Raw genomic sequence first — 26,305 nt, 5'->3', positions numbered from 1 at the left:
CTAACTTATCCCGGGCCTCACTTTCTCCATCTGCAAAATGGGGCTGATCTTTAAGAGGATGAGTTACAACAACACAGAAAGCACCCGGCTCCACGTTCGGCTTGTGGCCAGCACTCGTACTCAGCTTCTGCGGCAGGGACCACGAGCCATTCATTTCGCAGTGTGGGTTTTTTTGGGTTTTGTTTTTTTTTTTTGTTTTTTTTTTTTCATAAAGAGGCAGGCAAGAGCCAAACAAAATAAAGCAAAATGCACTATTTGAATAACGTGGGTTGTTTCAAATACTGTCCAAAGCAAACCCATGTTAGGGGAGACATAAGGGGGCACCAATGACCAGCTTTGGACTCTCCACACGCCATTTTGGAAGAACGAACAGATTTCCCCTAAGAGTTGCTTAGAGGTTTGTCAGAACCATCTAAAACTATCACTCTCTTCTTATTTTTAGGATGATGGAATTGAACATGTGAGTTAATTTTGGAAAATATTATTTCTCAAATGTCAGTGTTCAATTTTGCACAGTTGGAAGCAGCAGAAGAATTGGATGGTTACATTATTCTCTTATAATGTGGCCGTGTTTACAGCAGTGGTATGTGTCTTTTAGAGAATTAAACACATGGTTAAAACTGAATGATAGAAGAATAGGGCTCAAAGATAAAAGACAAATTAAAAACAGAGATCACTCATTTCAGCTCACTTACAATGTGTCCTGAGAAAGCAATCTACTTCAGCCATTGTTGTGAAGGAATCAGAGGGGAATATTATGGCCTTTATCTTATTATTTTAAAACTTAATTTTGAATCAAATTCGATACCAAGAAAATTTGTTTTTAGATTTTCATTATATGTTCAGGAAAAAAGCAGAAGTCTATTTTCAGTAAGACAACAGAACAGAAATTCCCTCTTTTCTCGGTCAAAGTTCTTACACTGCTGCAGGAGAAAATTGTGGGCATAATAAGTCTATTTTGTAACAGGCAGTTGGCCAAGCTTGTCTTTTTTTTAAAGAAATTAAGTTTTACTTTCATCCTGTTTTCTGAAAAACAATAGAAGTCCTGATTAGATTTCTTATTTTGACAGGAATCTGGTAATATTTTTTCATTTAGGAAATAAGAAAAACATCATTTGCCTGGAATTCACAAGTGATTGCACGTGATACTAACTACTGTTGCCTGATTACATCTGATACTATCAGGGTGTGTGTGTGCGGAACTGAAATCACATTAACACCTGAAGTCAGTCCAAACCCTGTTAACTCATCTCCCTAACTGTCCCTCTTACGGTAACATTGTTTTTGTAACAATTCCATTTTTTCCTTTTCTCCATCCACCCCTTCTTCCCTGGGGTACTCGGCGCTGCTAGGGCAGGTGACTACTGTACCACTGTGCCCATGATGGAGGCACGGCATCCTCTCAGCTCCTAGAATTTCTAACTCTAAGTTTTGTCTCCGTAGGAAGCTTCCTAAGCTTGCCAACTCCAGGAGTTGAAGCCTGCTCTGGGCAGGCTAACAAAGGAAGCTGGTTCTAGCAAAGATAAATAAACGTGTTCAAGCCAAAGGGGTGTTTTAACCCTGCACCCGATCCCTTCCCCTCAATCCTGACCAAAGGCATCGTGTGGGACTGTCCCAGGCGCCACCCTAACAATGGGTGATTCCCAAGAGCATGGTGTGGGGACAGCATTTTTAATGAATTTTATTAGGCAGAAAAAAATACACGAGGTCACTGTGCCCTGATGAATCTGGGGGTCTTCTGAACATTCATCACGGCGGGCTAAGCCAGTTTCCGAGGCTGTTCCTAAACAGAAAACCCAGGGTTTTAACTAAGGCGGCAACAGCACAATCGGTGAGGGATGGGGACGTATTAGATGGACATCAGGGAAGCAGAATCTATAAACTTTTGGTGACAATTTGATGAGATATTTAGGAAAAGAAAAATGACATTCAGATACTTGGATTCCTGGCTAAAGGGTAAAATAGAATATGGATAGAGCATGCAAGGAGAACGATAACTTCCATACTGGGCGTGTTATTTCAAATTGTCCGATACTTTAAAACTGCACATTGCAAAGCAGAACGTCTTCAGAGATATCTGAGCTGCAGGAGTATTCCCAGGAGCAGGGAGGTGGTCACAACACAAGGAACGGGTGACACAGCCAGAAATAGCACGTGGCGGGATGGAAGAAGATGCTCAAAAACCATCGCTCTGGCAGCCCCCATGCTCTGGTGTCTGAGTGTGCAAGGGACACACCCAAAGGATACCAACTGAAACTCAGAGAGAATGGAGAAGAGTACCGAACGATCATCGCAGGGGAGCGAGGTTTCACACAACAGTGGGATGGAGGTCACAGAATGTCACAGGGACAGGAGGGAGCACAGGAGAGCAGAAGGGTGGTCCTGCCAACAGAGAGCCAAGGAGGCAACGGCAATCTCTGCAGGGACATTTTCCAGCAGCGGCTCAGTAGAGGAGACCAGGAACTCAGAATAAACGCGATGGATTTCCAAGGAAGGAGAGAGGGAGCTGGGTGATGACACACGGGGAACAGAGTGGAAAGCAGAGATCCTTCCGCGTGCATCCGTCCGGGACCACCCCGTGCTCCCCCTGCGGTGCTTTCTTCTCTTGCCGGATCATTTTCTAATCCATCGCTTTCTGCGAAGGCCAGTTGGTTCACCTCGCACTGCAGGTCCAATACGCATTACGGGCTCCATCAGCGCTCCGCGGCTGTCTCGTTTCCCAGCCCGGGAAGCTCCGGCGGTGAGCCGAGGTTAATTGCCGCGCCCGGGTATACAGTGTGTGTCAGCGGTGACAGTACAATTAGAACTTGTGACCAGCGATTTTCCATGTAATCAACTTGCTCACGACCCCGCCTGCCTCCTGCCGCACGCGTCAGGATGGGACGGCGCGATAACTACTCGGCCTGGAAACTGTAGGATGCGCACCGAAAATTCAAGGAGCTGCCACCACCCAGCTATCGAGAATGCCGTGCGGAAACACCGAGAGCCAAATAGTAATGACAATCTCGTCGTGGGATATTAGACATTTCTGAGGCTATCAGCCCATGCTGTCATAGCAGATAAGTGTCACAGCGCACCAGCGAGGGGGCCAGAGAACAAATCGAATGAGACAGTATTCCCAGCAAGCGTGGCAGCTGATAAAGATGCGTAGGAGGGACCCCAGCAGGAACGGGGAGCAGACTGAATGATGGGGGGGGGGGCAGATGGGTGGGAGGCACAGGCCAGCGCAACAGTGGGGACAAATGGAAAACAGAATTAAAAATTGAGGAGATATTAAATTGAATTTGTTCCAGCAAGCATGCATGTTACAAGCTGATTGTGACAGCCAGTGTCGTGACAGATTTTCTTCTAACCATTCAGAGTCAATGCCTCCCCCTCTTTCTTCCCCCTTAATCATATTTAAAATCAACCTCTTGGGGCACCTGGGTGGCTCAGCTGGTTGGGCGTCTGGCTCTTGGTTGCAGCTCGGGTCGCAGTCTCGGGGCTGTGGGATCCAGCCCCACATCCGGCTCTGTGCTCAGTGGGCAGTCTGTTTGAGGATTTTCTCTCTCTCTCTCTCCCTCTGCCTCTGCTCCCCTACCCCCTGCTCATGCACTCTCTCTCTCAAAAAAAAAAAAAAAAAAAGAAAAAGAAAACTAAAAAATAAAATCAAACTCCCAAAGGAATACACTTATTTTTCTTTATGGAGGATAGATAATACTGCTTTTGCAAATACTAAAATTTCTTAGCAAACAAAATCCTTGGATGACTTGGAAAGGCTTATCAGTCAAGGGAGTTCTTTTGCAAATAAAGATATTTGATTTACGTTTTCAAAGAGAAATATTTATCCCTGTGTCTATCAGAAACTCAGAAGAAGAAGAGCAGAAAGGTGTTAAATAGCAGTGGCTCAGCTAATAATACACAACTGAGTTCTGCGTGCAAATTCACAACTAGGCACCCCCACTGCAAGTTTTGCGAAGGTCCAAACAATAGACTTTGCAGCCATGGGATGTGCATGATGTCAAGTTTCACTCCCCTTTGAAGTCATGGAATCTGTCCCCAGTAAGTCACTGCCGACAAAAGGATAAAAGACCTGAATGTGACCCTCAGGTAAGGAGCAGGTACAAGAGGGAAGGAGAAGAGCAGGGAGCCACACCCTCCCCCCACGCTGCCTCTGTCACCCCAGCCCAGAGACTCCGTGACCTTCCCTAGGACAGCCCAGCTCACGTTGTCCCTAATGAAGGTAATGGTACTTAGCCCGCTTTCAGAATTAATGAGATAATTTTTTTCTTAAGAACTCGGTGGCTGCTAAGTGCTAATTATTATTATTCTAAGCCATCCTCAGAATAAACCTTTTGATACAAGCGATGGGGAGGAGGCAAAGAGCAGAGGGAACAAAGAGGCAGATGTGAGGGCTTTTCTTAGAAGCAAGAAGGACAGAGTCAGAAGCACCGTGTGGCTCTTAAAATTTTTTTAAACTTCTTCTCTGACAAAAGATCATACTTGAAGGGACTGGAGTTCCTTTGTTGTTATTTATACCTAAACAGAAGGAAAACAGAAAGTGGCAGACTTCTTCAGCTTAATACCCTAGTGGGCTCAGGATTTCAGATACCTCCCACTTAGCCAGTGCTGAACTTACTCACGAAATTATACGTTTAGCATGTGCAATTAAACATTCTTTGTCAGGGGATGTAGCTGGGAGCTCGGGCTCGTCCCTTCAGGCTAGCACCGTGACCAAGGTGCCTGCTTCCAACGCTCGTGTTTCCCAGTGTCACCAACAGTGGATGCTGCGGTGCGATGCGGGCTGCCCTTGACTTTGGCCCTCACTTACGGGCGTGGGCGTGTCATTCTTGCAAAGACCACCCGCTCCTACGTGGACACAGGGCAGATGACCTGGCTCTCCTTAACTCAAAATTCAGTTGTGTTGGTTCACTTCCCTTGCCCTCCCAGTGGAGAATAGATTATAATTACAAACCCCGCGCCACTAATTATGGACTTCAGATGCTTGTTAAAATGTTCCTTCATTGCTGGCCTCCAGATTTCTGCTGCCTTGCAAAACTGCACTGACTAAATCAACAATGCATCGCGGTGGGAACAAGAAAATGTTATACAGAAAGACAGACTTCATGTTACATGATCTAGGGAAAGCACCATCAATCTGCAAACACGTAAGCATGCCTAAAAAATAAATATATGCACTGGTAATTCTACCAAATTCTACCATGCTGTCTTTAAATCTTTCTACAGTTTCTCAAAGCATCCGCCTACCATTTTCGTCCAGGTAGGTCAACAGGATAGAGCTAGATTCTGTCCCCTCTACGGCGTAATCCAACGGGATATTTCCATTAACATCCTGGAGAAGGACGTTGGCTCCAGCCTGTAAGTGAAACAGAACAGACGGAACATGATGTATACTGTCAGCAAAGAAAGCAGATCAAAACTTTCACTTTCACGTTAGTCGGGAAACAGGTCCAGAGAAGTCTGTGCTAGATCCACCCCCAGAGAATCATGTAGGAAACTGTAATTCCGTTTCAAGAGAAATACAATAAATACTTTGTGAGCCTCCAGTAGGCTAAAAACACCCAATTGACCTTTGCAAGGCCTTAGCCCTGACTTCTCCCCACCCCTCTGGCTCAACCGCAAATACCCAGCACATGGCTGGGGCGCCAACCGCACCTCTTCGTCGGCTGCCTTGTCTCTAACACAGCAGAAGTTTCCCGTGCCTTCGGAGAGTCTCTGGAGAACTTTTCTAGGAACTCTGACACATCTTCCCCAAACTATCCTATAAGCTCTTCAACCACCTTGCTCTCCGCAGAAAGTCATCTGAGAGCTATTCTCACACTACTGTGTTGTAATAAAGGCTTGGACTAATGGCTTCTGGCTGTATGTCTTTTTTTTCCCCCTCTTTCTATTTTCTGAAAAAAGCACAATCTGTAGATATTAATGGACGAAGCATATTCAATATGGCCAGGACACATCATTTAGCTTCAAAGCACTCTCCATCAGGTGCCTCTGAGGAAGCATCCCCCCGCTCCCCGCCGCCCATCCCAGCTTAAATACGATGACAGATGTACTTTCCCTTAGAAAAAATTTGCTCACGTAAATCTTTAATGAGCTCCATAAAATTTATCAGGCATGGTTTACATCTTTTCTCCAAGGGCATGGCGTGAACACATATCCATTGACCAAGACTCCCCGTTCACCTCCCAATCACGAGTCACTGAACTCAGGTCAGGGACATGAAAGTCTTCCCCTATTCCTTTTACTGAACACAAGTCTGTGCTGCAATGTCACTAAAGTTCATACACTCTCCGAATTCCAAACGTTACATGAAAAGGTGTGTAATATTCACAGTCTTATACACGAAAATGGGAGATTTTGCCTTCTGTTATTGTACACCTGGATTAAACAAACAACTGTACTATACCTTACCGAGTCCACACAGCGTTTCCAAAGGACGGCTCTAAATAGCCTGTGAAGACAGAACTAAAAATAGATCCAAGCGGCCAAATAGTCTGTGTCGTGCTGTCTGTCCTGCAGAGAACTACGCCGCCCCCTCACCACCCAGAGTGCCGCACATTGTACTCGCCATAACCATATAAGGCTACCCCTGTATCTGAGCAAATTAAGTGCTATATTGCAGATTTTCACTTAGCTAAGGAAGCATGTGAGTTTAAGATCCTTAAGACTTCAAAGGATCTTCTTAGCGCATTTAATTTTTTTAGTTATTCAGAGTTTGAAAAAGAAATCACTTGAGGCAATACTGTTAAGCAGACTTTGCTAAGGAGTCCTCTCTTTTAGTGTCCAACCAGGAGAGGAAGATTTTGCATACCTACTCAAGTACCAATTGTTAAAGAACCCGTTGAGAGAGAGAACTGCAGGGTGCCATTGTCGATTTCAATACTAAGGAGCAGAAGTCAATCAGGTATTCTCTTTCTCGCCAACGCATAAATGTGCAGCTACAATCTTATCTCTGCCAAACATCTGGATATGAGACAACAGTGACTATAACTAAAAGTCATGTATTATCAATAACAAAAAGAAATAGGAGGACAACTTGGTGCTGAGGGGGTGGTGCACCTGGAGAGAAGGCTCCCTACTCTGTAAGAAGCAATGAGGCTCTTGCAGAGCAAGTCCGAAGCTGACACTCACTGCTCCTCATCTCAGCTGGGCTCCTTCACTGCCGTCCAACCCGTTCATCACTCACCAGTCTCTGCTGCTCAGTCACCAGGTGCTCCCCGCTCTACAGATGTTAGTCTTCCCTGGGGGTGGGAAAGTTCCCTCATCAAAGATCACAGCTTATTCCCCTGCGCCTGACCCCCTCCCCCACCCACCTGCTATAGTGCCTGGACCACGTTAGCCACTAAAAAAGGTTTACTGGAAGAAACAAACAAACAAAAAAAAGGAGGCAAAAACTGAACTTAGACTAATTACTAAAAATTAAGGCAGAGAACTGTAATTTTCATAATTTTTAAACTAAATTTCCTGATTTTTAAGGGTGCATGAATAAAATTACAAAATCACTATATGCATACTTACATTGTTCTGCCTTTGCTCTTTCAGGTGGACATCTGTGACCCGCCTTCCTTCCTTCCTTCCTTTCCTCTCCCCTCTCCCCCCTCCTTCTCCCTCCCTTCTTTCTTCCACCACTGGACAGGGTGGGAGCACCCCACCTGCAGGGGGGCCTGGTGCTGGGCCCCCTCCACCCTGACCATCTGGTCTTGGGAGAGGCCCCCGGACAGGCTGAGCCTTGTGTAGTAAGAACACTGGTCCTCAAGGATCCCCTGAGTAGCTGTATATCTGGAATTATACTTCTGAAATTGTACATCTATTAAGAAAACAAAAATGAAAAAAAAAAAAACACCATTGATACGATTCCCTGACTGATTACCGTTCTTAGCATGACTGGCTCGAGTGTTAATGTGCAATTTTAGTTGTTAATAGATCCCTCTGGAACTGAGGGCCTGAGGACTTGCAAAGTAAGACTTCTCCTCAAAATGTCAGAGACCTGCCTTAATAACACCAGGATGCTCTCATTTTCAGCGTACGGAAAGGAAACGGCCCATGGGGCTGGGAATTAGTAACATTTACAACGTATTGTGCCAGTACTTTTTTTTTTTAAATACTTTGAACCACTCAATAATATAAAGTTAATTTCAATTTTGCAAAGTGAGAGCCAATAAATCATTCAATAAAAATATCCCCCTGACATTGTCCCTTTTTAATAAGAAATTTGAAAAAAAAATATATGTATTCTAAAATATTTTTTTCTCTTCCAGACATGATATTCTTAAATACTTTCTTTTTTTTTTAAGTTTTTTTTACATTTCAAATTTCATTCCACAGATGCTAAGAGTCCACTACATAAATGGTTTTCCAGCGCTGAGTATCAAAGCCAGGGAAAAGTGCCCCTGAACTGTGCCACATATTAATTACATTGTTTCCGTGGATGTGGGGCTCACTATTTCCAGTACAGAACGTGGGCGCCAACAGCAAACATGAACTTTCATTTCCCCGTGTGTCGGTGTGTGCATTGCACGGTGCCCACCACGGTTTCATTCCAGGACATGAGAAGCAGGATGAGGTGAGGGCTTTAGGTTAGAGTTTCAAACACAGGACAAGGCGTGTCCAAGGTCGCACCTACTCTTTTGTACAAGAACAACTGTCTAAGCCATCACGACGCGTCTCCCAAAGCCTACATCGTAAAATAACTGAACGCTGTACTTTCTGAAGACAGGTGGCTTCGGAATTAGCTGTGTAAAAAGGGTAGCAAGAGTGAGAATAGATGGGAGGACACACGTACGTTCTCGTTCATACGCGGTGCCCGTGAGCACAGTACGCCCTGGGAGGTGTGTGTGCCCACGCAGGTGCGTGTGTGTGCAAAACATCTTCCTAGTTCTATGTTTCTACACATGACCCCCAGATGTCAAACTTCTTATACTGACAGTCATCATTATCCTTTGTCTTATTCAAAGAAGAAACTCCACATTAAGAAAAACTTGCATTAGTGAGAACAGCTCAACCAAAACGTGATCCTTGTACAATACAGAGAGGCAAGGCCCTCAGTTCGGCCTCAAGACAATCAATCACATCGAGCTTGGTTTTCATCAGGAACATGAAGCATCCAATGCTATCTATGCAAAATCCTACTCCTCAAATACTTCCTTCAGTTGAGGACGGGACGGTTCCTACGGGGAGCCCTGAGCACATTTTCTCTACGGAAGGCCGCCCAAACTCCAGCCTGTCCTAACCTATGTCCTAACTCAACTATATCACCCCCCCACCCACCAGATAGGAATCTTATTTACTGCCTAGCAGATGACATACGAACCCATAAGTGCACCTTTCCCGTAAGCAAACACTGTAGCGGTTGCTGTATGTAACAGCTGAATGCCAGTGAATAGACTTGCCAGCCCTTTCATTTAGTAATAATGCTCCAACACGTTAATACTGGAATTTTAATGGCAGGTACCTGATGGCATCTTAATAAGCAAATGCCACTTTTTATAGGCTAACACTTCCTGGTAACTCTATTTCGATATCGTTTCAAGTTTTGTTAAAGTTGGAAGAGCAGTCCAAAGAGCTCCTGTATACTTGTTAGGGGTTGAATTGTATCTCCCCCCAAAAAGGAACACTAAAGTCCTAATCCCTAGTAGATGTGAAGGTGGACTTACTGGAAATGGGGTGGGTGCAGATGTAATTAGGTAAGTTAAGATGAGGGTCCCTGGGGACACACACACACACACACACACACACACACACACACACACACAGAGGGAAGGCAGCCACATGAAGACAGAGGCGGAGATCGGAGCCACACAGCCAGCAGCCAAGGAATACCAGGTGCCCCGAGGAGCTGAACGAGACGAGGAAGGAGCCTCTGCTAGAGGCTGCAGAGGGGGTGAGGCCCTGCTAACCCCTTGTTTAGACTCCTGGCCTCCAGAACTATGAGACAATAAATTTCTGTTGCTTTAAGCCCTTTCGTTTGTGGCACTTTATTATACCAACCCTAGGAAACTTATACTCTGCTTTTTACCCAACTTCACCAATTTACACTTTCCCCCTATTTTTGCACTCTCTATTTTTCCTGAATCTCTTTTTTTTAAAAGATTTATTTATTTGAGAGAGAGAGAGTGTGTGTGCTCACACGTGTATACGCAAAAGTAGGGGGAGGGGCAGAGAGAGAGGAAAAAGACAATCCCAAGTAGACTCCAAGCTGAGCATGGAGCCTGATGAGGGGCTCGATCCCACAACCTTGAGATCGTGACCTGAACTGAAACCAACAGTCAGATGCTTAACTGACTGAGCCACCCAGGAGCCCCTCCTGAATCTCTTAAAAGTGAGTCACAGGTACCATGTCCCATCACCCCTAATATTTTAATATGTATTTCATAAGAATAAGGTAATTCTCGTGCATAAAAGTTATTGCATCAGAAAATTCAGCATTACTAAACACTATTATTGAAACCACTATGCATGCCCAAATTTCATTAATGTTTCCAATCGTATCGTTGACAGCTATTTCCCCTGGCTCAGGAGGTAATCCACCATCCCCCAGTGCGTGCAGTTGTCCTTTCTTTTTAATTCCCTCCAATTTGGAACAGTCCCTCTGTCTCTTCAAGACCTTCTCTCAGATGTCCTTACAAGGTTTTTGGCAGGCAAACCACAGAGGGGACGGCACGTTTATCCCATCATACCCTATCGGGCGGGTGCATGATGTCCCTTGGTCCCATCACTGATGGCATTAACCTTGACCACTGGCAGAGGTGAGGTCTGCCAGGTTTCTGCACAGCAGAACTATAGCTGGGAACCCATGAGTGCATGCTGATATCAACAAACACATGAATACCTGAATAGAGGGGAGAAGAAAAGGCTCTTCCTTAAAACAGCATCCCAACTAATACATGCAGGAGGAATGACAAGGTTAGAACCTGGCATTCGCTCTAGTCATAATTGATTCAAATGAGAATCATCAAGGGATGCTAACACTGTGTTCCTGGGTGCTGGAAAGGCGGAAGTTTGAAGGAAACTTTGATGAGGAATAGAATATTTACATAGTCCTCAAATATCCTGCCACAAAATATCCCACTTAAATATAAAAATGCTGGCATCTAACATGATAGGGAAAATAGAAAATTCTGGGAGCGGATGTTTTGTGCTTTTGAATTGCAGATGCTTTCTCTTCTTTCTGTAGAAAATTTTGCATTATGTGCTAGCAGGAAAAAAATGAAGTTTGTCCCAAACGAATGTATAATGCACGAGCAATTATCTTAGGTCAGAACACATGCTAATAGCATTCTGCAGGTTTTTAGTTTAAGGATACTGGGACTTGTACTGCGGGATCAGAGGGATCACCTCAGCTCTTTCTCAAGGCTTCAAGTGCCCATGTCATCCGGACCCCAACCAGTTAAAGATCGTCTCCACATTTTTTGAATTAATTTGACCAAAAATACCGTGTTTGGGAAGCGTGACAATATTCACTGCTGAACTATTCATGGAGTCTTGTATTAACTGAACAATAAAAGTTGCTATCCTCAAGAAATGCACATTCAAAAGAAAGAAACACATATTTAGATAAGAACAAAAAGTCTACATGGGGCTTCTAAAATAGAAGTCCATAAAAATTTAATTGTGTATTTCCAGTATCTTGCATTCATTGAGGGGGTAAGTTTGGCGACACTATTCAGAAATGGAAAGTGGGACATGAGAACTCAGGGAGCTGCAAAACACAGACATGACAGTCAAGGGTGTTTCCTGCAGGAAGCAGGAAAGGGGGAGGGAAGTTCTCTTGACACAACGAAATGAGGCTTGGCATCAGAGGGTCCATGCCGAGTGCCGGGTTGCTGCTCACTGGCTTCAAGACCAAGGGCAATACACCTAATTCTGCCCCACAGTTTGCAAAGTGGAGCCAACTATTACTAGTTAATGGACACGCCAGTTACCTCAGTATAAGCCCAGCACAGTGCTGACATACAGTAGGTACTCAATCGGCTCTACTAATAAAAGTAATCGGAAAACAAAGACTATCTTATTAAATCTAGTATCTGTAAAGACAACCATGAGCTATACTCTAATAAATCACCCATTATTCTCTGCACACAGATGTTAGCTGGGTCCTGAATTCAAGTTCAGAATGGGGACAGAATGAAACAGCTGGAAAGAGAGAAGGCCGGGAAGTTCAGCCTGCGCTCCTTGAAATGCTAAGGATGGTAGATTTGATTTGATGGCTTCCCTTCTTCCCCTCACTCTTACGAGATGATATTTTTGACAAAACCAGCAATGGGGAAGCAAAATAATTTAGTCAAAGGCAAGAAATACTTCTAAAACATCATGCCCAGAATATGCAGGTCCAACAATGTTAAAAGTTTCAAGTGCAGCATCTAATACAAATCAGAAAAAAATACCAGAATGCCCTCTATTATCACTACTATTGACATAAATGTCATGTGCTTGGAGATGTATAAAGGAACGCTTTGTAAATCTGTTCCTTAAAAAGAGCCCACGTGTAGCAAAACACTTTTATGAAAGATAAGTAGAAACTTACAGGCACTTCTGAAAGAGATCGCCCAAAAATTTGTTCAATTCATTTATTTCCAGGTAATTTACTACTTAGTTTTTTGAAAGTCTATCTTCCAGCCAGTGACCCAGGAAAACACTATAGACCCTTCACTACTGCTTACAACCAATTATTTGAGAATGAAAAGAAAACTTTTAGCAATTTTGCCCTGTCTTCAAGGACAAACTCCAAAGAACTGCTAAAGCTTCAAACAAATCAGAACAAAGACAGCGAACTGCTTTTATAAAAAGACAAACAAAACCGTAAGACTCCACCAAAAATGAAACCTAAACTCACTGAACAAAAAGAATAACAGGCACTGACCCAAAGGGCCACCAATGCAATCAGGAAAGACAGAGGCTTGTTATTACTGTCGAATTGGGCAATTGTCAGAATTTTTATAGGGTACATTCAGAAAGCAACCCCTCTCATTCTGAAATATGTATGCCACTAAAAGGAACAGGTCAAGAAACTGTTAAACCCTCAAAACCGCAAGACATTGGATCACCACCTCTCTCCCCAAGGCTCAGCTGAGACATCCCAGTTGAAAGCCCTGTGGCAGTCAGGGAGAGAGGGTGTCAGGTAGGGTGTGCACCAGCAGAAACCTGTAACAGAGTGAATTACCCCTGATGACCACCAGTGAATGGGGCTGAGAAGGAAGAACCCATCTTCCTGCCACAGGCCATCTCTCTTGTACTTGAATCAGACCAACCAGAGGACTGCTGAGCTTCCACCTGCCCACAATCATGAAAACTTAAGGAACTGAGGCAGAAGATCCATTCATCTCTGGTCTCAAGCAGAGACTTTCCCGTGGGTTTGCGCTATTTAAGCACAGAAGAAAAACTAAAAGCATGCAACTTTCCTCCGGCTTCTGCACTGTTAGCTCCTAATGTAGGAGGCAATACCATTGGGGAATCCATTCATTCATTAAGAACTATGTATTAAGCCCCTTATTATAATTAAAATGTACTTTGAGATTCTAATGACTGTGAATTTTTATGGTAATAAAAATTTTAAAACCTGTATTACAACCATTTAAAATTTTATAACAGTTGAAATGATATTGGAACAGGTTTTTACAGCTCCCTCAGTAAACATCCTGAGGTCAATAAATATTTCTGGGCAGCACCACTGCCATGCTAAGTAACAAACCAGATCAAGAAAACAAAGTATGTCAGAAAGAAAGGGGAATAGAAGAATTGAAATTGAACTGGTGTGGCAAGCATTTACAGCCATGCTAAAGCAGTCCGGACACGTTTCTACATATGACAGAAGTTTGGTGGGCGCATAGCAGTGACCACGGGCTCAATCCCCATCTTCCAGACTAAAGATGAAAAGTCAACGTGTAGTGACATAAACATAGTTATTTAACATGAAATAGATATGAAAACCAGAGGGATCATCTGAAAGAGTTCAGAGTGATTGTATCTGGGAAGAAAAATGTGAAGAGAAGAGCTGAAGGGAAGGACACAGCTAATCTGAAAAGTCGTCCAACAAGCCCGGTAGAACTATCTGGCTTTCTAAATACTGGCTTGTATGACAGACACAAACCTAAAGGGAAAACAGTGCTACACATAAAATTATTTATGTCACGAAGCACGTATTGCCAGGATCGTGAAACGATGTAATAACAGTGTCGTAAACATAGAAAAAGTAATAAAAATCTGTATAGAATGTCTAAAATAGGAGAATACTTAAGGACAATTGTAGGATCCAACTGCGTATCACCGAACCATACTGTCGAAGAAACTGTAAGACCTGGAGATGTACAGACCGTGTGTATAAAAAGATGGACGCATTATGAAAACCACTATCAACCCAGCCAACCTTCCAAATTTAAAACGATGGTGGACACGTTTTGTGTCTCACTGGTATGACCACCTAGCATCCATCTCTGTTCCCTTTCTGAGACTGGAAGATGTTGTTTAGCACATGGAAGCTCTTAATAGGTACCTGGTCGAAGTCCTAAACGACGCTCAAAGTAGCATTTCTCTACTAAATACTAAAGGAATACAAATAACATTTCTCTATTAAATACTACAGTAATACAAACGTGTGAAGCAGTTCTACCTAATAGAACGGCATTCAATGTCTTACCTGTTGCACAAGGGAGACCATGCGCTATGATAAAAACAGAATGCTGTGTATACATTGAACATTGCCACCAAAATATTTCTGGGTTTCTAACTGACATGAATACTCAAATCGGCACTTTAAAGGATCTTTCTTTCCTTCAGGGATTACCTTAAACTCCTAGATTGGAGGAAAATTATCAAAGGTCTTTTATTCCGACTTCTCTTTCTCATAATATTAACCTTATTTTATTGTTATTTCCTGTGTCTCCCTGCCTAGTGCCAAGACTCCCTCACCGCCGTAACTTCCAGCTGACAGATGATCCCTTCTACTCTAGGAGGTTCATCTGTGTTGTCTGTGTTGGATTCAGCTGCCTCCCCCTTTTGTAACTGCCCTATACTTTCCCCAGCTAACCAATTTGGCCCATAGACAGGGACATCTCCACACCCCTATCCAGCAGGAAGACATTACAGATGATGAAACCTTCCACCTTCAACAATCTAAAGGATTTGTGGGTCAAAATTGTTCACGGGGGAAATGATGAGGGAGCAGAAGGCAAGCTGAGGACAAAGCAGAACCTGACACCCTGCAAACCACCCCCTCCACACACACACACACAGTCCAGGGTGGGATATGTGTGACATTCCTCACGGAAACTCCCAATTGTCTTAACCTTAAGGCCTTACTGAGTAAGAGACAGGCTGGGCAAGGTAGGGAGAGATAGGTAGGAAGCCATGGGATCAGGCTCACAAAATTCAAAAATGCAGGAGATGAAAGGAAACCAGAGATAAGGGAACAAACCAGACCACCCTGTCCTAGGTGACAGAGGTGGGGTCTTGTTATAACAGCTACTTTGACCAAGAAAATTACCCAATCCTAAAAAGGAAGTAAGCCATTGAAGGTGCTCTCACTAGTCCTTGCTCTATGATGGTATGAATAGAGATGTTAAAAGGATTTAAGTTCCCCAGTCAGCTTTCTATAAAAGACCATCCCTAAAAGCCCTCAGTGGCAACCCTGTTGGGACCCTCTCACTCCTGAGAGCTTTTTCTGTATCTTCACTTCAACTATCGCTTTGATGAGGGAGCAGAAGGCAAGCTGAGGACAAAGCAGAAGGTGACCCCCCACAACCCCCCTCCCCATGGGATCTATGTGACATTCCTCAGGCTCTCCTGGCTGCCCGAAAGCTAAGGAAAGGAAAAACAGAGAGTTCACGTGTACAGATCAAAATCCTGAAGGACATGAGTCTCCCTCAGTTTACAAATATTTTAGCAATCTACAAGAACAAAGCATTTTTATCAATAAACTGCCTTCCAGAAGGAAATGTAGATACGATTAAAAGTCCTTATAACCTGCAGCCCATTGACAGATACTTCAAGTGGGCAGAGTGTAATGTTCCTCCAGGAAGCTCCCAGCTAGCTTCACGTTAATGCCTTGCTAGAGGGAAAAACCACCTTACCTCACATTGGCAAGGCCTCAGGTATCCCGTGAGTTTTTTTTAACATATGAAAATCCTCTGAAACCTCCCTTTTCCTTAGCTCCCCCAACTTCCGAGTATATAATCAGCCGCCCCTCACAACCCTGGGGCAGCAGCTCTTTCTGCCCGCGGGTCCTGTCCCCGGGCTTTAACAAACCACCATTTTGCACCAAAGACATCTCAAGAATTCCTTCTTGGTCTTAGGCTTCAAACCCTAACGTCACTCCTACATCAGCTTTACTCACTCTCCTTTGTCCTCAAGATTCATTCTTCGACTCCGTGAGACAAGAACCTTGCTCTCTCACATCATTTCAGTGCCGAAACCTGGGAACACTTCCACCGAAGGAAGGGTGAGTAAAAGCGGACTCTTTCTTTTCCTCCCTGGGCGACACCTCTCCCTTAGATGACCTCTTCTCATAAACAGCAAAACCGGGCACCTGCTGGCCAGTTAAAGGCAAATAGCTCAGCCTCTGGTCTTAAGCCTCAGGTGACAGGCTTCTGGAGAAAGGTGTGGTCAATCCCCCTTCCTCAAAGGAAGGAAATGTTGGCCTAACCCTACCCAGTTTCCTTTCTATTCATTGGCTTTTTTTGTTTGTTTGTTTTTGATAATCATATTTTTTTATTACATTATGTTAGTCACCATACAGTACATCCCTGGTTTTTGATGTAAATTTCGATGATTCATTAGTTGCGTAGAACATGACCTTCTCCAGCATCATTACTAGAGGGGAAACAACCTTCAATCGACAATGGCAAGGCCTCCAGTATCTCCGGTCCTCTTTAGCATGTAAGAGCCCTTTTGAAAACCTCCCTTTTCCTCACCTCCCCCAACTCTCAAGTATATAATCAGCCAGCCCTCACAACCCCAGGGCAGCAGCTCTTTCTGCCCAAGGGTCCTGTTCCAATGCTTTAATAACACCACCATTTTGCTCCAAAAAAAAAAAAAAAATAGGCTACCAATTCATACACAGGATATCATCTAAATTCTGTATAAATTCTAACACATGGGGAAGAGGAGAGACAGATTACAAAACACATCAAAACATAATTGGTGATTATCTCTATGTGACGGAATTATTAGTGATTGTTAATTTTCTTCTTTACATGTATGGGTTTCTTTCAGTTTTCTACAATAAATGTGTGATATTTATATTGAGGAAAATATTTTTCAAAACAAACAATGAACAAAAACTATGAAAGGAGATGAAAACATATGACCATTCTCTGGGGTCCGTGGCAAGTTTCAAATCTAAAGTCAAGAGTGAGGAGCAAAGCTTTAGACAAGTCGATGATTATCTGGTGAGCGAGCCTGAGTAACGTTTGAATCAATGAATGGCCACGATATAATTAAAGGTCAACCATCCAGTTAAAAGATACAATTTCATAAGCAAGCATATTGAATAAGTGTTTCCGAGAAAAAGCTAAGACAAGAAATCACGGGTTCCACAGTAGTAAAGAGCCCCCTATGGTTAGGGTAAATTGAACATAATTTCAAGGTATTGTGCAAGTCTCTTATATTACATGTCCTACTAAGCCGCTCGTTTCCCTTCATATTAGGGTTTTGTGTGAACCACACAACATTCATTCACTAAGACCTTGCACGAAATGAGCCAGTGTCTTCCTCCCTCGTTGATTATTCATATAATTTTCTCCAATACCAGTCAGGGTACTCTGCTTGTTCAAAAGCCTATCTTCGGAGCACCTGGGTGGCTCACTTGGTTAAGCTTCCAACTCTCGGTTTCAGCTTAGGTCATGATCTCCTGGGTCCTGAGATCCAGCCCCACCTGAGTGGGCTTGGTGCTCAACAGGAGTCTGCTTGAAGATTCTTTCCTTCTGCCCCTCTCCCCACTCTTGCACATGCTCTCGCTCTCTCTCTCTCAAATAAATAAATACGTCTTTAGAGAAAATCATATTGTGTTAATCTGAACACTCCATACTTTGCTCTGCGAAAATGCAGACTTTTCCAGGTCTGTTTCCCAGCAAACTGTGAATATGGGCAGTTTATATTTTCTGTCCCTAAATACTTTGCGCTAATGGTCTCCATGTGTGATTTATCTCTGGTGCCTTATGGTACCAGCTCCTCTCTCTCTTTTTTTCTCTTTCTTTCTTTAGTCTAACATATTCTATTACACTTTGAAGGTTCCTCACTGCAGTATCTATACACATAAGAAGGGGAAACCACGCAGTTTATAGGTCCTTGAATCTGAACTAGGGATGCAGTTTGCAACATTCCTAGTGTTTCCTTTTCCATGTTTGAATGACTAGCTTCTGTTAATTCCAGTTCCCCCATGCACAAGGAAATGCTCCCGGCACGTTGCTCCTGGACTTCACAACAGTACCCGCTTCTGGTTTGCCTTCCAAATCTGGCTTCTCTTTTCCAGTGTTCTCTGCAGATTCCTGTTTCTCTAACAGTCCTTAGTTTACTTCGGACCCTCTTTTAAATGTTCTTTCTTTTTTCGGACTTCACATTTTGACAGGTTGATCTGATTTACTCCAGGGCTTCTGTTCCCATATGTGTGCATATAAGACTTTCTCTCTCTTTCCCTCCCTCCCTCTCTCTCTCGCCCCGGGACCAACTGCCTCCTAGATTTCTCCGGGTGCATCTTTCATGGATCCTGACATTGACATGTTCAACAAGGAACGCATGGCCCTCCCACAGAAAAGTATTTCTCCACTCGTGTTTGCATTGCCCCTTCCAATTTCCCAAACACAGAAGGCTTGGAGTCATATTTAAATTCTCTCTCCTTCTTTAACATTAAAAAAAACCCTGCAGGGCGCCTGGGTGGCTCAGTTGGGTAAGGGGCTGCCTTCGGCTCAGGTGGTGATCCCAGGGTCCTGGAACTGAGTCCTGAACCGGGCTCCCTGCTCATCGGGGAGTCTGCTTCTCCCTCTGCTCCTCCCCTTCCCATGCTCTCTTTCTCTAAAGATAAATAAATAAAATCTTTTTTAAAAAATCAAAAAACCCTGTGTTACTATTGATTTCACCTTCAAAATAAATCATCAACATTTCCTTCACTCTCATCACTACACCCTAAACCCACAGGGACTCACCAGCGTTTCAGGTGATGTTCTTGCAAAAGCACTGCCTCCGGTGAGGAGCCCTTGCGTCTGAGTCCACGTGTGCCTAGGGCCCTGTGGACGAGGTCCACATACTTACCCCATCACAGCCCTCACCGGAAGCTGAGATTGACACATGGCAAGCAGAAAATCACTGATGTAAATATATTAATGATTATACACTAAGAAACAAATTAGTCTTTATGCTCACTTTTTACTTTCTCTACTACACAAGAGTATCAATGTTTAGGGCCAAAGACCCTGTTTTTCGTGCTGCTCACGTATCCTTAGGAGCAAGCATAGCACCAGGCACATAGCATTAAAAATGTACCTGATGAAGGAAGGAAGGGAGGAAGGGAGGGAGGAAGGGAGGAAGGGAGGGAGGGAGGGAGGGAGGGAGGAAGGGAGGAAGGGAGGAAGGGAGGAAGGAAGGAAGGAAGGAAGGAAGGAAGGAAGGAAGGAATTCACATCATAAGTTAACCAGAGATATTTTTGAAAATAGCATCTCCATTTTTATCCTGAGTTTGAGAGGAAGACTGAGAGCTTACAGCATATTAAACATGGCTTTCTCTTCTTTCTTTTTTTTTCTTTTGATATGGAATTTATAAGGGTTTATTTAATAATACACCTTTAAACATCCTCCATTTTTATAATGGCTTTTTCAAATTTGTCTTAGGGTTAATTTCCAATTACCATTAGAAGAAATCTTTTTTTTTATAATAATATTTTTTATTATATTATGTTAGTCACCATACAGTACATCCCTGGTTTTTGATGTAAAGTTCCATGTTTCGTTAGCTGTGTATAACACCCAGTGCACCATGCAATATGTGCCCTCCTTACTACCCATCACCAGCCTATGCCATTCCCCCACCCCCTCCCCTCTGAAGCCCTTGTTCTAAAATAGACATTAGAATTTATACTAATTCAGAGAAGAGTACCAGTGAGGAGCAGATAATCTGACTGTCACAGGAGAAGATGACATCCATCCCGAGTCAAGGACCGCTGAGCAGATCTATCAGTGGTGTTCTGCACGGTAGAGAGGTGGCTTCCTCTCCAAACCCAGTCCCAGACCATCGTTACACCTGGGACAGTTCAAGTACCTCTTTTGATGAGGTGATGGGACACGGTCCCTGCCAAACTCTGAAATCCCACAATTCTATTCCAGGTTTTGAGGTCTCCTTTGGCATTTCAGTATCGACAGTTCTCAGAGGAGGATGCAGTAGTGGTATAAAAACTCTAAGGCAAAGAATCTACCTTCAAGGTGTTTATTTAAGGAGTCCAGTTAAAATCACAAAATAATCCCCCCTGGCATCAAAGCACAAGAAAGACAGTAGATACAGAGGGGTGGCGGAAATGGGGATGGACATGAACTTTGGAAATAGACAAACCCCAGGTGAATCCCTGCCAGGCTGTGTTGCTGACTGTGTAAAGCCAGGAAATGATATCAGTAAGATCAAGTGTCATCTCACTTGGAGATGAGATGCAACTGGGTGATGGGCATTAAGGAGGGCACGTGATGTGATGAGCAGTGGGCGTAGTGCGCAACTGATGAATCATTGAACACTGAATCCAAAACTGATGATGTACTCACTGCATGTTGGATAATTGAATTTAAAAAAAAAAGTGAAGTCTCTTAAAATATTCCATTTTTGAGATTTTCTCATTATTGGTGACCTTCCAATGAACTCTCCCTGATCTCAAACATTCCGCCGTCAAGTATTTACATTGCCAACTACACTCTACTCAGAGGAGTCATGGAGATGAGGAGACTGCATTGTGCGTGCAGCCAACTCCCCAGGCAGTGGGTGTCCTTTCTCCCCTCGGGCTTCCCTGAAAAGTGTCCTCAGCTTCTACCTGCATTTCATGGCACAGTATGGTTGTAAGAGAATCTGTCTAAGGTGCTTGGGGTCCTGCTGACTCTCTATCCCTCTTGGAACCCCACACTGCCTCAGAGCACTGTGAAGCCTCCGTATGGCAGATCGGTGAGAGCAAGAGGTGAACCCGTGACCCAAGGGCTCTGGGCACTGCTGAACTAGACCATCGAGTTCCAGGCAGGGTCTGTGAAGACCTCATCAAGATGCGTCTGGACTGGGGATGCCCTAATCCTTCTCTACGGTGACCCCTTTATTTACCAGTTTCATTATTTGAGAATGGAGGCAGGTGGCAACTGTGTCTCCCGGGGGGTAACTGCTCCCCCCAGCAGGAGAGGCAAGTGTCAGGTCCAACAATGCAAATCTAGAACCGATGTTTGCTGAGCCTGGGAACAGGTGAGTGTGGAAAGCAGCCCTTGAAGCTGGACCTACTCGCACGGCCCCTAAGAGGAGGCTCCATGCTGTACAACCTCCCAGCCGTGGCAGCTCTGCTGCCTTGGGCTTCCTGGCAGAGTTCTCTTCCGTCTGTCCCAGCCGTAGAGTCACGTGGACGCCACCATCAAACACCTCTCTTGCTTCTACTGATACTTAGAAATTAAACTTTCCGATTTATTCCATTCTGCTGCTTCTAGGCTGATGGAAAATACTGAATGGTAATTGGATTTTCTGTGGCATCATTTCGGCTCAGCCTTTTTTTTTTTTAATTTACTTTCTCAAGCCAAAAAGTTCTCCTATCTGTTACTAGATAAATTCTTTGCTCCTACATAGGCTTCCACCTCTCTTCTAGTTCTCAAAGTTTGAACCCAAAGTTTTTACTACACGTCTTCAATTACTGCAGAAAAGAGCCTAAGCTCTTCTGTCTGCCAGATGGTTCTCATACCAAGTTCTCCTGCATATTCACATGCCCCCGGGGCGGGCAGAGGGAGCTCAATTCAAATGCATCTTAGTTTGACAGCACGTTTCCCACTCACATCTTTCCTTTGATACCCCCTCACCTTCCTCCCCAGTTCCCAGGTAGCACGGATCGCTGCATTTCTCCGGAGTCCCAGCTGGCCAGTAACGTGATAAATAGCACAGAATACCATGTGCCCACCAGACACAATGTCAAAAATATGCGAACGGTCGTAGACACAGGGAGATAATGTGTGTGTTTCCTGACAGTCATTCCTGCCCCATCTACCCAAAAACTACTAACGGCTATTCACACTTCCACAGAGAATCTTGAAATTCTGCTATATTATCTGCAAATTAGACAGTTCTTTAAGTAAAAATCTTCAGAAAGATGTTATGATTTTTTTTTTTAAACAGACTCAATCATCAAGAGAACATAGCCTACAAAATCTGTCAAAGAGTGATTTTCATTTGGCAAGTCCTGGCTCAAACTCTCTGAATTAAATTATATATACACATAAAAGTATAGATCTCATAATATCTTCAGTGAATCTGAAAAAAAATCTAAAGTTACCTAACATCATATTTTTATTAATATTAAAATACCCAGATCTGGTTGCTGTAACAGATATAATATTGAAAAAGAAATAAGGGTGTCAAGAATCATGAATGACAGCAAAGATATTGCATTCAAGCACTGGTCAGAAATATGCACTGTTCTGGGTCTGGTGTTTATGAATCCCCCCAAAATAAGGGATAGTTATATCCTGGTACGATAACATGCTTTTGAAACATGGTTTAAAGACTGAATGTTTCTGGGGGCACTTGGGTGGCTCAGTCGGTTAGGCGTCTGCTCAGGTCATGATCTCAGGGTCCTGGGATGGAGCCCCGCATCAGGCTACCTGCTCAGAGGGGAGTCTCCTTCTCCCTCTCCCTCTGCCCCTTCTCCTGCTCATGCTCTCTGTCTCAAATAAATAAATAAAATCTTTAAAAAAATGTTTCTGAAGATTCCATGTTTCTTTGTATTTGACAATGAAGGAATTTCCGATTTTGTGGAGCTTGATTTCTTCATAAACACTTCATAAACACTGCACCCAAGTCCCTGGGATGAGCTCTGAATTAAGTAAAAAATACTCCATCACCCACAGCTAACAGCTAGTATGACAGCCAGGCCTGATCTTTCAATGCAGTCAAAGAGGGAGCTCCCTTGACTGGAAACAAAAGACCAACGTTTCTCCATCTGCTCATGGTAATGGAAATGACTTGATCCTTTTCCTGTTAGCTGAAAAGACTGTATGAAAATCTAACCGCCTCAGAACTAAGAGGTTGTCGTAACAGTGATCTCTTACAGAGATGGTTCAATTCAAGTCATCACTGGTAAATTATAAACTCCCAAGGAAGCTCTCCCTAGAGGACACACAGACGGGACAAAATCTGCATGGGACACCAGTCATCGACCTACAGGGAATAAAAACCAAAAGTCAAGGCATCTCCCTTGTAAAAAGTGGCTGTATGTGGTCTGATGGTGCAGTGCATATGTTAGCAGTGCCAAGTTAATACTGACATGATCATACTTCAACACCAACTTTATCATAAAATCGTCTCTAAGCGTGACTGTCGGAACTTGGATGACAAATATTTCTTTTCTTTTTTTTTAAGATTTTATTTATTTATTCATTTAACAGACAGAGAGACAGTGAGAGAGGTAACACAGGCAGGGTGAGTGGGAGAGGGAGAAGCAGGCTCCCCACTGGGCAGGGAGCAGGACACGGGGCTCGATCCCAAGACCTGGGATCATGACCTGAGCTGAAGGCAGACACTCAAAGACTGAGCCACCCAGATGACCGAATGACAGATATTTCTGATCTACCTATACCCTTCAACCATCAATAATGTGTTGAAATTCCTATTATAAATTATCTTCCAGTATTAGAAATGGGATATTCGAAAGACCGTCGAAGATAAAAATTTCAAAGCACTGCTCTCATACTAAATTTATCACAGATGTAATGTGCTTGAAAGCGGGTAAATACTTAATTGATATTGCTTTAATGTAACATATTTCTTTCAGAATTTTCTTATATTATAATTAATAATCCTATTAAAATGCTTTTATTTGCTGGGCCATGCTAAAATGTGTTATATTTTTCCAATAGGTAGAATTTACTTTTTAAATTACAAGTTTCTAAGAACATTTGAGGTTAATATTAAAGGTTAAATTTATTATATTTGTGGGAACCGGTGTCTTAGAAATTTATAAGAATCTCTAAGGCAACAGTTATAGCATTCTATTTCAATATTCTCAGCACACGGCTAGTAGATAAATTTTAATACACCCTTGCAAGCTGTCCTGTTTATACATGTATTTATTGGGCTGTAAAGTATGGATATTATGATATCAGCTTTATAAAACTGTCCACAGTGTATCTATATATAATTATAAATGGACATATATGTGATCCTATGAATATACTATTATTTCTTATACAACAGGACCATATTATCTGCACTGTTTTATAACCATTTTCCAGACTTGCTCATGCCCTTCACCACCCTGGTCCGAACACTCACCTCGCCTCAGGAAGCTGCAGTGACAATCCCACCATGCTAAGACAGGTCATTTCCATGTGACCATCTGACCATGTACTTACCGACCCCCACACAGAGCTCATCGCTGGTTCCAGTCCAGGCTCCCCTTGCATCTCACTGGGTCCCAATGACCTCTCCCTCCTCACCATGCTCTTCCCACTCTCCTCAGCCAACTCCGGCCTCCTCGACACCTGCCCTTTCTTTTCTCATCAAGGAGTCTGTACACAACCTGTTCAACGGTCTGGGACGTTCTGTCCTCTGCCTCCACCTGATGAACACACCTGGCTCCCCCTTCACATCTCACCTTGGTGATCAGCCCAAACCCCCTGTCCTGCACATGCCCTTTCCCCACACCAGGCGCTGGTCAAAGCTGGTCGCTCTTCTTCGGCGTTTATTCAATAGAGACAGTCTCACAGACAGCAACTCCACGGTATTTCCCACCACTCAAGATACTACTGGTCTAGAGACTAATCGCTCTCTCGGTGGGATTCCACAACAGCCACTCAGCCAGGCAAAACCCAAAACACCGTCTACAACTCACCATCCTAAACTATAAGCCTTATTCATGCCGTCCCCAAATTGCAAGGTCCGCTCAACAATGTCATGAAGTTTACTCTACCTGTGCCACTAGTCCCAACTGGGTTATTCTGGGTTCCAATCAGAATCCTCTTCCTCTGAATTCCACAACATTTGACTGACTGACCTTTGGGTTAAAATTGTTAGCTCTCTCTATGTGGAAATGAGACTCAGTCCATCTCTTACTCCTTTCTCATTACATCTTTTCATCCAGCGCCATGCATGTCTCATGTACAGGGCCTTCACCTCCACTTGCAGCCTCTAACACAGAGGTCCCTCTCCTGGTGTTTTCCTTCACGGCCCTGCACCCAGTCTGGTGCCCTCGACACAGAAGGCGTGTTCCATATTGAAAGTCACTGTATTGTTTAATGACTCTCACGCTTTGATACCCACAAAGGGGTGATACTTCATCATTCCAAAGCCTTTCTTGAGCCGTAACAGCGAAGGCAAGGTCAGAGGGGGAAGCGAAGCAGAGCAGAAATGTCACGTGGTGTTTCTCACTGAGTAAACACGGCCAGGCGTCTCTGACCCGAGAGCAGGAGCCCAGGCCCTGTGTGAAACTGCTGTAGGCCACCATGGCACAGCCTTCCTCAACTAGGGCTCTGGCCGTAGTTGTGCTGTCAGGCTTCCAGGGACGACATTACTAGGGGCATTCCAGGGGTACAGGCCACTCATTTCACGTGAGGACCGTCTTAGAGCAGAGCATCACAGCGTAATTCATTTGCCGAACTCCAATCGGTAGTAGCTAGAAAAACTTCTCAGCTGACCGCATCTGGTTTAGAAAGAGGCAGACGTACAGACATCCATATACATCCTCAGAGCCCTCTTGAGTTCAACTCATTCCACCCACCTCCTGGAGGAAATAAAACATAACTACATTCTACTGTAAATCGCAGCTCTCTTGAATTACAAACTACTCATCGTTAAGTGTGAGAGGCTGGAAACAGCTTAAGTCACCCAAAAGTATGACAGCATCTAAACTCCGGGACACTATGCAGCCACTCAATACATGTTTGGACAAAATATTTTAAAAAACAGAATGATTTTGTGACATTTAAGAGATAATATATGGGGCGCCAGAGTGGCTCAGTGGATTGAGTGTCTGACTCTTGATTTCGGCTCAGGTCGTGATCTCAGGGTCCTGGGATTGAGTCCCACATCCGACTCCACACTCAGTGCAGAGACTGCTTAAGATTCTCTCTCTCCTTCTCCCTCTGCTTGCGTTCTCTCCCTCTC

At 43.8% G+C, this 26,305-nt stretch overlaps 1 protein-coding gene across 1 annotated transcript in view; it reads right to left on the bottom strand.

The window, feature by feature from the left end:
• Nucleotides 1-26,305, bottom strand: part of MYO16 (myosin XVI) — a 434,741-nt gene that overhangs the window by 342,415 nt on the left and 66,021 nt on the right. Inside the window, exon 4 of the mRNA XM_040624514.1 lies at nt 5,248-5,356. Within this exon, the coding sequence (XP_040480448.1) occupies nt 5,248-5,356 (109 nt within the window). The remainder of the gene's footprint in view (nt 1-5,247; nt 5,357-26,305) is intronic.

This window comes from Ursus maritimus, unplaced genomic scaffold (assembly GCF_017311325.1).
Source record: "Ursus maritimus isolate PB19 unplaced genomic scaffold, ASM1731132v1 scaffold_10, whole genome shotgun sequence".
Classification (NCBI taxonomy): domain Eukaryota; kingdom Metazoa; phylum Chordata; class Mammalia; order Carnivora; family Ursidae; genus Ursus; species Ursus maritimus.
Note: the sequence above shows the minus strand (reverse complement) of the source record. Positions and strands in the feature narration are given on the sequence as shown.